The 16,977-nt window shown below is 43.6% G+C and overlaps 1 protein-coding gene across 1 annotated transcript in view; it reads right to left on the minus strand.

Moving 5' to 3' along the window:
* CNGB3 (cyclic nucleotide gated channel subunit beta 3) overlaps positions 1–16,977 on the minus strand; it is a 114,829-nt gene that overhangs the window by 35,534 nt on the left and 62,318 nt on the right. The window contains exons 7-9 of the mRNA XM_090037704.1: positions 11,647–11,733; positions 9,039–9,103; positions 6,069–6,191 (exon numbers count right to left, since the gene is read on the minus strand). Coding sequence (XP_089893830.1) covers positions 6,069–6,191; positions 9,039–9,103; positions 11,647–11,733 — 275 coding nt within the window. The remainder of the gene's footprint in view (positions 1–6,068; positions 6,192–9,038; positions 9,104–11,646; positions 11,734–16,977) is intronic.

Below are 16,977 nucleotides of genomic sequence, written 5' to 3' on the forward strand. Positions count from 1 at the left end.
ATTGGATGCTTATCTTGCTGGGATCCTATGACCCCAGCTGACTTCCTGCCCTTTGGGCAGGGGGCTGGACTCAGTGATCTCCCGAGGTCCCTTCCAGCCCTGATGTCTATGAAATGTATAAATGTCCTGTATTTTTTGTTAGTCTTATTTGTTGAAGTTTTGGAAACCGATAGAAGCATGTTTTAAGCTTTAACTTTTTTTTTTTTTTATTTTCCTCTTAGTCGATGTAGCTTTTTGTAATGTAATGTAAGCTGATGGAACCAGGTTTTTAAGTTTTTAACACTTTCATAAAACAAAAAAGTTCCCCATCAGTATGTTTGCCCAATATGGGCTATGTCTTTTATAGTTATGCTCAGTGTTGGCATACTCACCGAGTACATGCTACTTTTTGGCAGCAGTTTAGTAGTAGACAATGTATTTAATGAGGTTTCCTTGTATGCAGATATAAGACAAGGGGCTTGTTGACAAGGGGTTTTTTCTCCCATGCTGACTGAGGGGGGAAAAAACCCCTAATCTTGTATTTGAGCATATAAGGTAATTAACTATATATCATCCTGTGATACAACCTTGACCAAAAATCTAGTCTAGCTGTACCTCCTGTGTGGATTGTAAATACCACAGTGTAATTCTATTCAAAATTTTTGTAAAGTTATATAGTTAATTAAAGGTGTTATGTACATTAGCTGCAGACACTACAGAATATATTTTGTATTTAATTGTAATATTTGTTCAGTTAAACTTGGTGCGGGAATTGAGCGTTTTGAGGCAAAGAATTGTATTGTATTTGTTTTAACTTTTTTTTTTTTGTTCCTGGTATGATAGGTACCCTAACTTCAATAAGCTCTATTATCATATCATTAACAATTCTGAATAATAAATGCATTTGAGAATTCTTTTTCTGTTTACAAATCATCCACAGAAAGATTGCAGAGCTGAATATCCATACATATTGAATACATTTTGTGTGACTTAGCCAAACTGAGAATAGATTGTTAGAGACCAACATTTAATGTTATTCAGCTAATGACTGCACAAAAAGCATTTGACTAGACAAATGCGGGTTGTATAACTGTACTGTCCTGTCGGGAAACTAAAATGGAGTTTGTCAGTTTCCTATAATATATTCATCCACATAATTATTACTCTGAGGGGCCATTGAGAATTTGATGTTGAGGGTACATATAGAGGGAAAATTGATTGATACAGTCAGCTACTGCGGATGATGGCCTTCACTGAAGGCCATAACCAAGAAGATTAGGCAGAGACTAACACAAATGTGATAGTTACTTCGTTGGAGATAAAGACAGTTGGCTGGAAACTGGAGAGAGCATTTTTGATTGGTGGTGGTTTGAATATAGTCCTATATCTGTGAGTTATAAGTTGAAATTTGTTTTTATTATCTAATATACATCTTCAGGAATGCACATATCAGTTAGCTGATTAAGGAAACTGTTGTCTGGATCTATTTGTTTCTGTTCTGAGAGAGAATACCAATACCAAGAGTGCTAATCTTTTTTGACCATCCAGGCAGCCATCACCAGCAATGTTTTATGTACATACCAGGAATAGTACATTAAACATTCAGGGCATTACATCAGAGCTAGCTCATTTGCTTTAGGTCATTGCAATCTGAGACCAGTAAAAATTGTCTTGCATCCAGTATTAGCTGAAATGCTGACTGGTTTCTTGTTTAGCTACCTAAAACAGTCTTGTTTATCTTATCTTCACTCTGCATGTTCTCATCCCATCTGAGAACAATGACATATTTTTTCTTAAAATAATGGCAATTCTCATTGGGACATGAAAGAAAATGATATAAGAAATGGTATGCTTATAACAGCAGGAAACTCATCACTTTATGAGACTAGACTATATACAGGACCCAAAACACTCTAATATATGTGTTGGATATGAATTAGAAGAATTATGTCCCCCATCAAAGTGGAACCACTTCTGTGGTAGAAAATGGCAGACTTTCAGTTTTATATAACAGTATGATGTGGTAAAGAAAAAGGCTCAAGTCCACCAACATCTTACATGTCAAGGATGCTGCTATTTTGGCACGCTGCCTCAAAAATGTTGCCAGTCCATGTACTAGAGCATGGCTTCACTTACTGAATCACAGAAATAGATTTTTTTTCCCCATCCAAATAAAAACTCTTCTTATCCTGCTTACATTAGGAGATCTTATGACATTACAGCTTGCAACAGTGAGTCTTGTCATGTTTACAGTTAAAAATGGGATTGAAAAAATCTGTCCGCCTAACTTTAAATTCAACCCTAATTACTACCTTATTTAGGTGTAGACCGATATAATGGGGGATCATTTAATAAAGGTATCTTTTTCATTCAGCTGCACTTATAAAAAAATAAACTTTTTTGCACACCAGGAATAAATAAATATAAGCTGCTGATTACATTATTTCCATTTCACTGGATTTATAAAAAAGGTATCTAAGGGTAAGCCAGTAATTTCATCCTTCTGGAGACTTACTATTTGGTGGTTTTAGAGTATAACCAAAAAATGTCACATAGCTGGTGTTCAAATGGTGCTAGGCATGCTCAGCATCATGCTTTCAGTCTTATGTGTACTGATAAACCTGAGACTGATGCTAGGCCTGCTCTGTACATGTGCCTAAAGTAGCTATGTGACATTTTTCTGGCATGCAGCAGGTACAAAACAGAAGCGAGTAGGCACAGAATGGTTGTTGGTGACATCCTCTTTTACTGCCTGGCTCTAGAAATCTCCATTTTAAGATTTCATAACAATTGGTGCCTGAAGCTAAGCTACCAAGTCCACATTTAGACAATTTATATATGTAGCCTCTCAAAAGGATGGTAACGGAAGAGCCAAGAGATGGGAAGGGCTGGAGCTCTGGGGCATCAGTACCCGGGAGCTAGCAGGACACTCTGGCCCTGCAGGGTGGGGAGCTCCTGTGCAAGGTGTCTGCAGATGAGCCAACTGGCACCCATGTTGTCCCAGAGAGGTGTGGGAAAAGCCAAGGGGGACTTGTAGCTTGTACTGATCTAGTGTAGGGAGAATGTTTGTTATACAGCCACTGTGCTTGTGTTTACATTGTGATTAGGTTAATTGCTTGTGGCTGTGGGGTAAGTGTGGAGGCCATGAAGAGATGCCTGGCAGGGCAGTCAGTAACTAGTACCCTTGCCTGGGGTAGGGTGGTGACTGTTACATCTACAAAACACAGGACATCCCATTGGTGAGGGATGAGACCACTGGTTCCCCTGGCTAATCAGTGGTGAGGGTTAGGGCCACTGCCTCCTCAGCCAATCAGCAGTGACAGGTGGGTCCCTGGCCCCTTGGTCAATCAGCAGTCTCACTCTAGCCCCACTCCACACTTGGGAGCCAGGGTGCAAAGATGGTGACCATAGATTCCCCCCAGTCCCACTGGTGTTCTAGCAGATACAAATGCAATGTTCCACCTGCTTGCTCTCAAAGCCATTACCTTATGTCAAGGTGTTTGTGTGGAGACCGCTTGCCTGGTCCTGGTAGCCCAGGTCCACTGGCACAAGCCCAGCCCAGGGTCAGGGAGCTCAGGCATGCAACAGTACCTAGGCTCTTGCTGTGCATGCACTTGCACTGCAGCCACAGCTCCTCCTCCAGGCAAGCAGGGGGACCAGCCCCTGGCAACCTCCACCTCCCACCCTGGCTGGCTCAAAACCCTGCTCCTCCTGGCTGTGCATTCCCATACAGCTAAGCCAACAGAATTGTGAGGACAAATGGTTGGTATGCATTTCCACCAATGAACTGAAAATCAGGACTTTTTGCAGTCTGTTCCTCATTCAGGAATCAACAGGGACAATGGGTTTAAAAATAGGATGGTCCAGTATAAAACCAGACCAGTGGCCAACCTAGCCTAGGATCAGGGGCCTACTAGAGAGCTAGAGGAGCCAGGCAAAGGGCAGGAGAACCAAGGCCACAGTAGAGAGGCTGAAGCCAGGGCAGGCTTAAGCCAAGAGGGTTAAAGCATGCTGAAAGGAGCTGAAGCCCAACAGGGGCCGCATCCAGACTAGGGACAGAGGCCCAGGTGGAAGTGAGCCTTGCCAGGGCCAGGGGCTCGGTAAGCTAGGCCAGTTGTTTAAGCAGATGGGGCCAGTGGACCCAGTACAAGACTTAGAGGAACAAATGTGAGGCATGGTTGCGGCTACTGAGGTGGAAAGAGACTACAAATACTTCATAAGGCAACTGGTGTCCTGTGGCACTAATAGGGCCAGGAAGGCCATAACATAATGTCACAGGAGCAAGGTGGAACTAGACCAGGCTCACTCTGGGGCCAGCTTCCTAAACGTTTATAAATAATATGAAGGCATGACAGATGAGATAGAAAGGGAGGTACCCCAGGGAACTGAAGGGAGGGAAGGACCACCTGGGGGAGTCATGGCCATCCCTGGGCCCTGATCCTGTCACAAGGAGGTATTAATCTAAATGTCTATTAGTTTAATGACACAAAGAAATATATTCTAATATGTCTTATATCAGTATATTATTTTAGCTATGAGTATATATAATAAACAGAGCCAAATTGAATCATGCTTGATTGCAGTAAACACTACATTTGCAAACTGCTTTTATCTCCTTAGACAGAAGGTGACCCCAAATTCTAAACATAATACTCATTGTCTGTGGGCTGAGTTTGACTGATTGTGAAGGATCAACCTAGCAGACAATCTCTGCTATTGGTCTTCTGCACATGAATGTAAAATATTTCCATCCACGAAACTTGTGAAGCTCCTCTGCTCTTATCTTCCTTTCTGTTCCGGACAAAAAAAAAAAAAAAAGAAAAACAACACAAAAAAAGACCAAGGGACTTCATAAAGCAGTTTGTTAACTATCACTGCACTGAGGATATAGCAGTATGTTTAGGGGGAAATGTTACCCAAAATGTCACTGACTGAAACATCTCTACTCAAAATTCCATCTTTACTGTTTTTGGCAGAATCCCGGAAGTCCACAGCTCAGATCCTGTAAAGAGGCGCACACATGTTTCTCTTTATCCAGATTATTGTTCCCATTGATGACAATGGGATGGCTTTCATTTGCAGTAGTTGAGAAAACTGAAATCCAGCATCTGCTATGGACCTACTTAGTGGGCTATGGACACATATAGCTTATTTAGAAATCATCTAATTATTGTTAATAATGAACCATTTAATAAAACCACTTTCCACAGCATCTTCCATCTCCAAAGACTACTTTCTGTGGAGATTTTTTTCATACAGGTCTCTCATCAAAATACTAAACACACACTTAACCTTGTATAGCTCATGGAGTTTGCCAAAATCACAGGCAAAGGGGCTGCCTGAAAGCTACTAAAGGGGTTCTGAATTTCATTTCTAAAATAAGTAATTAATGGATACTCTTGGGCCTTTCTGGCTTTACATTTATCAATGCCCTTGAAACAAATTCAAATGTGTTTATGCATCTGTATCTCCAGTATATACCATGTGACTTTTGCTATTCTTTCCTTCATCCTAATTAATGGGCATTCCTTGGCATAAATCCCATAGCTGCGATGAACAGCTCTTGGCAGAGATGCCAGTACCAGCCCTTTTCAATAGAGTTTCTTTTTGCCATATGCTTAAGTGTGACCTACATCAAAGATGACAGAAAACAAGTACAACTTTTTCAGACCAATAGTTGTAGGGTCTACACAGAGTAAAGACATAAGGGTATCTTATATTACACCATAATTCTGCTCACCTGGCCCTTTCAAATGATTATTCTTTTTCCCTGTAGCCCTTCTCCATGTGCATACCTAATCAGCAAGTTTAATTTATGGCCCTTGTTGCTTTCTAAATGTTTAATTAAGTTAGTAGTTAGAGCTGACTCATAAACCCATAAAAACTCAGAGTGGGAAACTAATTATTCACTGCACCTGCCCTCCAAATAATTAGCATAATTCATTACCAACAATTAGCAGCAATAGTGGTAAAAGTTAGCTACCCTAGCAGTTGTAAAAATAAGGACAGATCTCTATCTTGCAAGCAAAGCTGGAGAACTGGAGGGAAAAAGAAGATCAAGAAAGGTCTTCTGCAAAAGCAGGACTTACATATTTCCTTTGCCATCATACACCCATTTGGTGCTGCCAATTCCTTCATAGTCTGAAGCCCAGTAATAAAGGCATGCATTAATGTGCAAGATAAACAGCAGGTATCCAGTTGTTCGAATGACTCTGTAAAGGACAATGCATTCTATCACAGCTGATGTAACTCCTGCTAATGTAGGCTGATTTATTTTGCCTTATGTAACTCCTACTATATGTCACCACAATACACCACCTTGACCATCTCTCCATTCTTCCTGGTGTCAAATAAATCACCTTTGTAGAATAAATGACACATAGTCACTCCTAACCTAAGTTTCTCTTAGGACTTTATAATCCATTAGTTACTTGGCTATGAATATTCATAGAGAATTTGAACTATATTAACAGAACTGTTGGGTACAAATCAATGTGCTTGACAACTTCTGCTCAAGAACGTTTCAGGGCTGAAGCCATAGGTATTTCAGGTCAGAAATGTGCTTCATAGACAGAGCTCTCTGAGGAAGTTTGCCAAATGGCAGCTTCTGGGTAAAGCCAATGTTTTTGGTCCCTCACTTTCTTGAGAAAATAGTTCACCCAGTTAAAGGAAAACCACAATACCCTCCTTCATCACAGGCCTGCCCTTTGTTCAGAAACTTTTTTACTTAGGTAAGTTATATACCAAACTTGTTAGCAAAGAGGGTCAGTAATTTAGTAAGCATAGCAGCAGATCCAGGCCCTGGCATTTTAGGCTAGATCCTATAAATTAGGTCAGTGCTTTAGGCCTAATCACTATATATGTTGTCAAAGGAAGATTCGTCCTGACGTGGAGCGCTCATGATCCTTAAGGAATACATAGGGTGATGTAAGCCCATAAAAGCAGGATCCTGAGAAGTCAACTGAGCAGGAAGCTGCCTAACTACTGGCTAAGCTAGTCAGGAATGATATGCAGAGTGAAAGGAACTAGGCTCATCTATATAGTTTTCTAGTCTGTGAAAAACAAAAGAGAAAAAAAGGTGGAGTATCACCAAAAATTCAGTACTTTAGTGGTTAGGACACTGACCTGTGATGTGTAAGTCCTTGCTCTGAATCAGGCAGAACAGGGATATAACTCATAACCCAGGGAGTGTAACTGCCAGAGGATAGTCAGACAAAAAGCTCTCATTTCTACAAGCTGCATCTAGCTAAGGCATACTCCAAGTATATGTGCAAGATCAGATCCAACATTCTTATTAAATGGAGGAATATTTAGTCTGAAAATCTGCTTTGGAGCCTGCAGGGCTTTGGCCTGATGTAAGACTGAACAGCTTAGCAGGCATGGGGTGACATGAGCACCTAGAGAGTTTTGTGCAGACTGGTGGAAATTAAATGCTACAGGACTTGGGTAGCTACAAGATGAGGTGACAGCTGAGCAGCAATTTTGGAAATGTTAATGGCACCTAATGGTGGATTTAGGTGTTTAAATAGGTGGAGAGGTGTCCAAGCATCCTCTAGCTTTTTCTCAGTATGTGACCTTGCGCATATTACTTACCTTTACTGTGCTTCAATTTCCCTATCAAGCCTTTCTCACAAGAGGCTTGTGAATCACCAGTATGGAAAGCACTAAATAAGTATTAAATACTATTAACCAACACCTGATCTTGTTAATAAATATGGTTATAGATTTAAAGTACATAGTAAACAGGAAGAAATAGAGAAATATAGGGAAGACAAGGAAGAATTTCTTCAGATAAGATTTAAATGGAATGAGAGGGAGTATTGACACAAAGCTATAGGAAGGTTGCTCAATATTAGGTAGGAACTACAGAGAAGGCAGCTTTTCCAATTCTGAACTGAATTCTGAAATGCTGAGAATTAAACGCATTGATCCAGGACTGTGTTTGAGTCTAAGGGCATTATCTACCTGTCACCCTATGGGGATGTAACAATGCGCTACATCATCGTACAGTGCACTACGGCAATGTAGCAATCACATGGGTCTACATGTGATTGGCGGCTATGCTGTTGTAGCAGCACACTCCCCATTTTAGTGCCAGGTGCATGGCTCACTGTGGGCAATTACTGTTCTGTGCTTTAGTACTTCCAGTTAATAGTAAGCCTATTAACCTATGGGTGCCCTGGAACTAGCCAGGGAAGAATTCTCCAGATACATGTATTGCATAGACCAGAGGCAGCCAAAACTGTTAATGCTTTTATCAGCAAACCAGAATTGTATATGACAGAGAGCCACAAGGCACACAATTTTGGAGATGTATATGCCTCAGAGTCACTGATTCATGCCCTAGCTCAAATAATAATTTGTTCTTCTTCTTAAGAACTGAAGAAAATAAAAAATAATAAATGGACTAGCTAATCAACTAACTAGTGCTAGTGATCAACTACAGAGAACTGGAACACTGCCATAAGCAAAGTTACTTTCTGTAACTTTACTTCCTGTAACTAAGTTACTTCTGTAATTCTCCCATTAAAGAAGCCCTTCTTTATTTAGTAGATTTTCTGTAGCTAATAGCAAACACTTATGCACAAGAGTAACTTTACTCATACATGCAACCCAACTGAATGGAATGGGATTTCTTATGTAAATGAAGTTATTTATATGCATAACTGATTACAGGATCGGGGACTACAATGAAGAAAATGGAGATATTTAAAACGCAATGAAGATATTTAAAAGACAATGACTGAAAGGAATAGTTTGAGGTTCATCATTTGTATACCATGCCTGACTGACAGCCTATGAGAGAAAGGCCATGTATAGATGTTAAATTTCTACCGGAAGAATTGCCATTCTGGCAGGAGGAAGTAGGAACATACAAGTGTTCATTCATTTTCATCTAGAGGTAACGCACCCACTCCGAGAGAAAGATCTTTCAAATCGACACCTAGAAGAACTCCCTTGTGAAGAACTTTTCTCTTACGAGAAGGAGCACGAGTACACTGCTAGAATGACTCACATTCTGTGCTAACCTTGCAATAAAGGGTCTATTGGGTACATACCTGTAGATGTATGCTTTGTCCAGGATAGCTTCCAACCGATCATTAAACTCAAAGAATGTGTTATGCTAGATGGAAATCAAATGTAAGCAATCCAACCATGATCTTATCACATTTTCTTTTCTACTGGGATGCACATTAGTAAACATACCTATTTTGTAACTACAGCATTTTTTACTACTCTGACTTGATTTGTGCATTTAGTTTAACAGTGAACTGCAGAACTAATATAAAAAAATGAGTTAAGCATAAATTTAGGTGGGCATTTTTGCATTACCTAAGCTATGGAAGATCCCTTACTATGAACCATAGTGACTTATGATGATGATGATAAATGATTCTTTTATTCAGACAAAAAAAGTCTCTTTGTCTGCATTGAACATAATTTTGCCAGAGTGAATATATCATTTTAGAGATCTTTTTTCTTGTCTCTGATTAGCTGATGATATTCCAGACTGCATCATTTTGTAACATAACAATGTGAGGTCTCAGTGACTACAGTTCTCATACTAAATTATTAAACACTGATAATCTATTCATGTGCTGAATTCCTCCCACAGTAACTATTTTTACTTAGTTTTACTGTTCACCTTTAACATTACCATGTATTTTTAAAAACTGTTTTCTGGTCAGCATGCATTTGCTTGCCAATTTGTTAAATGAGTGCTTCATTTTACATTCTCCCTTATCAGTTTAGTTATGAGTTATGGATACTTGTTGATAACAACAGCACAAAAACAAGCCACGTTGCTGGAAAGGATGTTAAAAAGCATGCCAATGACCCTTCCTCCCTTCGCCTTAGTTCTTTTTACAGGCACATGCTGATTAAGATAACAAAGTGAGACCTTTTTTAGGTAAATATTTGGTCCAAGGTTATATATCAATGATATTACCATAACGGGTTTTGATGAGGTTAGCCATGTTAGTTTGAAGACAAGGCAGAAGGTAGGGCACAATAGCATGTTACACCCCCAGTTGACATTACAATGATCATGCATTTGGGATCTGAGGAATTTTGTGCCCAATCCTAGAAGTCCTATATCCTGTCTTGCCAGAATGTGTATGGCAGGACGCATTATTTTTGGGACTGGGGATAAAATTCTTCAAATCCCAATCATGCGACTATGGAGCAGGCAATGCTGGAGCAGTCGCACATTTAGGAACCAGTTCCCTGATGTTGGGCTGTACAGACATGCCTTTCAATGGGTGGGGAGCAGCCCTGAGTTCTTAATACAGGACTGGGGATTCAGGTGGGAGAGAGTCCTGGGTCCCTGAGCGGGGATCTGAGGCTGCCTCTGCTGATTGGGTGGAGAGAGCAACAGCTCATGGTTCATCATGGAAACATGCAGTTGGGACTAGGAAGCTCTTCATTTGCCAAATGCACGTGCACTACTTCCTTGCTGAAGTATATACAGCCAGGGATTGTGGAGCTCCCTAGTCCCTGGGTGCACATCCCCAGGCCCATAGTTTCTCCACTAGAACGTGTACATCTGGGCATCAGGGAACCTTGGTCCCCAGCTGCCCTTTAAAGCAGCAATACAAACAAACCACCAAGTTGTTCTTCATTAAATGTGGAACATATTTGTGGCTAGCTAGCCATTTTATCATGCTATAAATTCACCAAATGTGTGGCACATTGCAATTTGTGACACAATTAGTAGGTTAATCGCACCAAAATTGTAACATTTGCCAGGGGCCCAAAAGACTTAACTGACTTTGAGAAACACAAATTTTTGTAGGCGCTATCCTACTTTGTCAGATGCCTTGCCAGGACTGGAGGAAAGAAACATTTTTTTAGAAGGGAAAGGTACATAAAGAGTTTTGGTTTTGAACCAGATGCTTTTCCCATTGTATAGTGCCCACATGCCAAGTTAATGAGTACTTTGCTTATATAGATAAAAATAAAGATTTTGACACTGTTTCATGTAGTAGTGAACTTTTCAGTGGTGGGAATAACAAAATGTTGGAGTTAAATAGAAGTATCTAACCTCCAGGTACCTCAAGGGAATAATGTGGAGGCCCACAACTTCACTGAGACCTCCAGGAAATGTGCTGGATGCAAGACTAATGTGCAGGCTGCCCCTCTCCACATCATGCAGACAACTTTGCAAGCTGATGTGGAGAGCAGGCAGAACTATGGTCTCTCTCTTTCCTGTCCCATCCACACTTCATTGACCACTGTGTATTTCTTTGTATTTGGTATGAAATAATGTGCTTGGGTTTATTACATGGGTAGTACAAGATTTACGTTATCTTTAACTCTTCATTCCCTTGACTGTCAGTGGTTGATTTTTATAAGTATTTGTAGTTTAAATAAATGGAAGATACTCAGCCTGGATAACAGAAGCACTATTTACAAGTAAAAAAAAAGTAAAGAAAAGTAAAATCAGCAGAAAAGCTCCAGAACTATGATTTCTGTTAGACAATATATCTGTTGTCTACGTATTCAAAAAAGGCAATATATCTTTTACATATTTATGTTGTAGCCATTTATAGATTCTGTGGTTTCGACCCATAGAAAGAAGTCTTTATACATAAGAAGCTAAAAGCCCCAAAGATTTTATGGAAATTCTTGCAAGGTTTCAAACTTTTCATGTTTATTTGGTCTTACCTTTAATACTCTGTTGGCTCTAAACATGGGGTTAAACCCAAAGAAGACATATAGAACATCAAATGGTATTACTGATGCCAGGTCAAACTGTTGAAAAGCACAATTCAATTAAGACTTAACAATAATTAAAATGTATTTACATGTTGTTCTGAACATGTCTACATTACGTAAGCATTGTGCACAGAATATGATCAGTCAACACGCAGTTCCCATCTCTTCCTAAATAAGTGACAAGCAATACAATCTCTTTAAAAAGACCAACGACTTTTCATTGCCCCAGAGACCACACATTCCTCTGATTTTTATCTAAATATTATTAAAAATATCTTGGATATTATTAAAAGCAATGCTATATTTAAATGATTACATGCTATTGGATCAGCTTGAGATGTATGTTGTGTGAGAGAAAAGAAAAGAGCACCACACAAGCCTCTCTTAGTAGGATTTTGAATGTCAGAGCCATTGCCTCCAGTGACCTGAGAGTGCACTACCTGCTCTAAACATACCAGAGGTGTCACCTCAGGTTACCTTTAATGCAGCCATTCTGTTCTATTCCATGCAGGTTCTTTTATCACCATAGTTTGTGAGCACCTCCCACCAATACCTGAAAAGATGCAACTAACATGTTTTCACAGCTGGTTCTCTCTTTTTTCCCCATTCTTTCCAAGAGGAAAGCCTGTTTTGTGGAGAGAAAGGGAACTGTGGTAGTTGGGTGCTGTCTTTTAAAGTGACAACTCCTGGCTACAACTCTGCCCTGCTATTCCTCCTATGGTAAGAAATAGGGTTGTCAATTAATCACTGTTAACATGTGTGATTAACATGTTAATTGGTTCTTGCATTAATTTTTTAATGCATTAATCACGCACATGGTTTTGGAGCCTTTGCCCGGGCTGTGCTCTGTCACCATCAGCACTGCCTCTGGACCTCCCAGAAGGGCAGCAGTGGCAGTCCAGAGGAGCTGCAGGGCAGCCCAGGTGTGGGCTCCAGGCTGCTGCAGCAGGAAAGGGGGGGGGGGGCGCACGCGCACGCACACACACACACAAGCAGCTGCAGCATGCATGCAGCCAGGAACACAGCCTGGCAGTGTGTAGAGCAGCACTGAGAAGGTAAGCCCATGGTGTGAAAGAGGCAGGGGAGCAGATCAAGGCCCCCACAGTGAGGTGGGAAGTGGGGCAGGGGCTGGGGTGAATGGGGCCCCAGGACCAGGGTGGGTCATGGGATGGAGCCACAGGAGACTTTTCCAGGAGTACAGGGGGGCAGATGCCCCCTGCTATGTGCACCCCTGGGGGAGGCATGGGGGATACGTGCCTCTTGGATTTGTGCATGGGGCAGAAGCAGGCTGCCCAGTACAGGCTGGGGCTCTGTACCTTGCTGCCTTTGCCCTTTGGCACTGCACTATGCCATGTTGTGTGTCCTGTCACCAGGTGCGCAGAGCCCATGCAGCACAGTTAGCACTTAGCTCCCAGGCAAAGGCAGCAGGGTGCACAGCCCCAGCCTTCAGTGGGCAGTCCACCTCTGCCCCATGCACAAATCTGGGGGGTACTTGTCCCCCTTGCCTCTCCCAGGGGGGCACACAGTGCAGAAAGCCACAGCCCCTCCCCCACATCCCTGGATAGCCTGCCCATGGCTCTGTCCCACCACCCATCCCAGCCCTGGGGCCCCATTCACCCCAGCCCCTACCCCTGTCCCACTCCCTCCCTCACCATGGAGGCCTCGATCTGCACCCCCCGCATCCCTTCCTCTTCACAAATTTACCTGCTGGGTGCTTCTCTATATGCCACCGAGTTACCATAATTCTAGTTTCAAAAAAGGACACCTGTGGTGGGGCAGTGTAATATGATTGTGGAGCGGCAGTGATATACCCTGCCCTTCCCCTCACTCCCAAACCACAGACCTCTCCAGCCCTGCTGCTGCCCCTCACTCCTGACCCATATCACTTCACATCTTGCAAGGGCATGTGGGGACTCCCGTCCCTTCTCAGGCTCCAAACTCCACCCCCACATGTTCACAAATTTCCCCTGACAAACACACCCGATCCTCACCCCAACTATCCAAAGTACCTGCATAATTTTGCATAATTTTGAGTTTTTCTGTGCATAATTTTGAGGTTTTAGCTGTGCAATTAAAATTGTGATTAATTGTGACTGGTTTTTCAATCGTGCAACTAATCACAATCAAATTTTTAAATTGACAGCCCTAGGAAGACAGTAAAAAGTTCTCACATGCAGAGACCTCATCTCATCTATCCAGGAATGTTTGTTTGCACCTTAGAAAATGCCACTAAAGCTGTCAGTAACCTGCCATTCACTCCATTCTTTGGTTTCCCAGAGCTGAGTTGGACTGTACATGATCCCTGTTTAGTGCCCCCTGGGCCCTGTTTTTCTTCTACTGTATCTGCACAGAAGGGTTAAGTATAGAAAGTCAAAAAGCCTAAAAAGTCAAAAAGCCTGAGGCTGAATCGATTCAATCTTCACAGGTTAGTCTTAGCTGCGTAGATTGAACCAACAAGTAAGTCAACAGACATTCACATTTGAGTCTGAAAATGCAGGCACATGCCTGCAGTGGCCCAGGCCAACAGCCAGGGGGTGCTAGAGCACCCCTCCTTGCTTGGCTGGTAGCTTGGGCCAAATCTAGCCTACCCACCCTTCAAGGGGGATTTGCAGGGGAGGTGCAAACCATGCTGGGATGCTAGGGGACTTAGAGTTAACTTGAATCTGGAGGGGATCTGGGACAGAAGTTAAATAAACGGATTTAACTTAAATCAGTTAAGTTTGATACTATATACATCCAGGTTTATCTTAAACTGGTTTCAGCCACTTTGAAAGCAGTTTAGGTGCACTGAACTTCTGTTATGTTACAAATCTGAATCTGTTTCCAATCACTTATACCTGTTTATATGTAATTGCTGACCCTAGCCAAGGAGGCAAAAATTAGCTTGTCTGAATATGTAACAATAGTATTGGATTAAAAGGCAAATTCTTAAATGAAAATGAGGATGGCCTATATCAGAGAGCTGCTGAGAAATCTCAGCTCCCATTACAGACATCAAGGGTAACAGGCACATTGCAGGATTGAACCTAAAAGACACGGGCCAAATATACTCAGTAAAGCATCTTGCTTATAGGATGAATCCCTTTTCTGCATACATTGTGTGGAGGGCCCTACAAATACTTTTTTGCAGGGCTTAACTTGAAGGATGCAAGCAATGCCACCAAAACCATTACTTGTGTACTTGAATAGAAGCAAGTGCAAAAGAAAGCATTTGCAGAAGTGGTGTAGTAGATCATATTGGAAGGTCCTAAGATGCACATACCCATGACTGAGGCCTTCAGATATTATAGTATCTCTGTACTCTGGCTGAGAAAATTACATTTCAAAATCAAGTGCAGTAACTGTCCTAAATCAAATGCATCCTTGATTTACCTAAGGCAGTTGTTGTCAACCAGGGGTACACATACCCCTAGGGGTACTTAAAAAGGTCCTAGGGGGTATGCAGACCGAATGTGACTGACACATGCCATATGTGTGTGCACAGCTGCTTCATAGCATGTAGGTGGCGGGTCCAGCTGATAAGTATGTAGTGAGGGAAGGGGCTGAAGGAGGGGGTAGATCAAGGCTGCAGTGGTTGGGGAGGGAGTGGGGCTGGAGCAAGGGCAGGAGCTGCCCAGCCAAGACAAACTGGTCAGGGGGGATCAGCGGGTATTGGGGGAGTCCCTGTTCCCCCGTGCGCTGCCAGGAGTGACCAGGAATAACGGTCACAAGCTGGCGGAGGGTAAGTTTAGATTAGATATTAGGAGGCGCTACTTCACAGTCAGGGCGGCTAGGGCCTGGAACCGGCTTCCAGGGGAAGTGGTGCAGGCTCCTAGCCTGGGGATTTTTAAAAGGAAGTTAGATGAGCACCTTGCCGGGGTCATCTGACCCCGGTGCTCTTTCCTGCCAAGGCAGGGGGTCGGACTAGATGATCTGCCTAGGTCCCTTCCGACTCTAGCTACTATGATACTATGAAGACGGGGTGCCGGACTGAGCTGGGGGGGCTTTGTGGGCGTGTGGTCCTGGATCTGTGCAGGGAAGGGTGAGATGCTGCTGTGGGCGGGGGCCAGGCCTATGCTAGGGTATTCCTGGTGGGCACTCGTCTGGGCTGAGCTCTGGACGGGTGGCAGCAGTGCTGGGAGGGGGCTATGGGAGGGGCTGCAGCCACCCCAAAATTCACCATAACCCCCCGATAACCCCCTCCCAGTGCAACCACCACCCACCCCCAGTGCAGCCTGGCTCAGCCCCCACTGGAAACAGCCTGGCATTGGCCCCAGCTCACAGCTGTAGCCCTCCTCTCCCTGTGTGCAGATCTGTAAGCACACACCCGCTGTGCACCCCAGGACTGCACGCAATGGCAGAGTGCGGGACAGAGCTGTGGCTCATCTGGGGAACGGGGAGTGGTGGCTCCCACCACTGCATGCACCCTGGGAGGGCATGGGGGTCTGTGCCTGGGGATATGCATGGGGCAGGATGGGGTGCCTCTGTCAGCTGGGGCTGGAGTGGTGATGGGCTTTTCCCAGCACAGCCAAGTACTGGGTTGCACTTGGGATGGGTGGTGGCAGCACTGGGAGGGGATTAACCTGGGCTGCAGCCACTCCAGGATTCACTGCAGCCTCCCCAAAGCCCCCTTACATCACTGCCACTGCCTGCCCCAAGCGCAACATGGCCCATCCCCTGCTGGGAACAGCTCAGCAGTGGCCCCAGCCAGCAGCAACAGCCCACCCTCCTCTGCTCAGATCTGGGGAACACGCCCCATACCCTCCTGGGGGTGCACATAGCTGTGGGAGCCACCCCTTGCATGGCTCGGTCCCCTGCCCTGCCCCGGGTGGGCAGCCTCTGCCTCAGCCCCACTCCTTCCCCCACCCCTGGGCCAGCCCTCGCTTGCCCCGCATGTAGATCCAGGGGCACATCCCCCAGGGTGTGTGCATCAGTGAGAGCTGCCACCCCCTCCCTGCACCCCCTGGATGAGCTGCTTGTAGCTCTGTCCCACGCTCTGCCCCAGCTGTGCAGCTCCAGCCCCAGCCCCAGCCCCAGCCCCAGCCCCACTCCCTCTGTCACCGCAGGGGCCTCAATTTGCACACCCCCATCCCTTCAAAACAAGAAAAAAAATATAAAGGGGTACTTGAGCTGGAACTTTGAGAGAGAAGGGGTACACTTGTTAAAAAAGGTTGAAAACCCCTGACCTAAGGCACTGGGCTTTAACTGTGAACAAAAGCTTTAGGTTTACTATCATGGAGCCATAACAGTATCCACTAAATGTTCATTATCACACATTTTCATCACAAGGAACATATGAGA

This window comes from Crocodylus siamensis, chromosome 3, assembly GCF_052110815.1.
Source record: "Crocodylus siamensis isolate JL-2025a chromosome 3, ASM5211081v1, whole genome shotgun sequence".
Classification (NCBI taxonomy): Eukaryota; Metazoa; Chordata; order Crocodylia; family Crocodylidae; genus Crocodylus; species Crocodylus siamensis.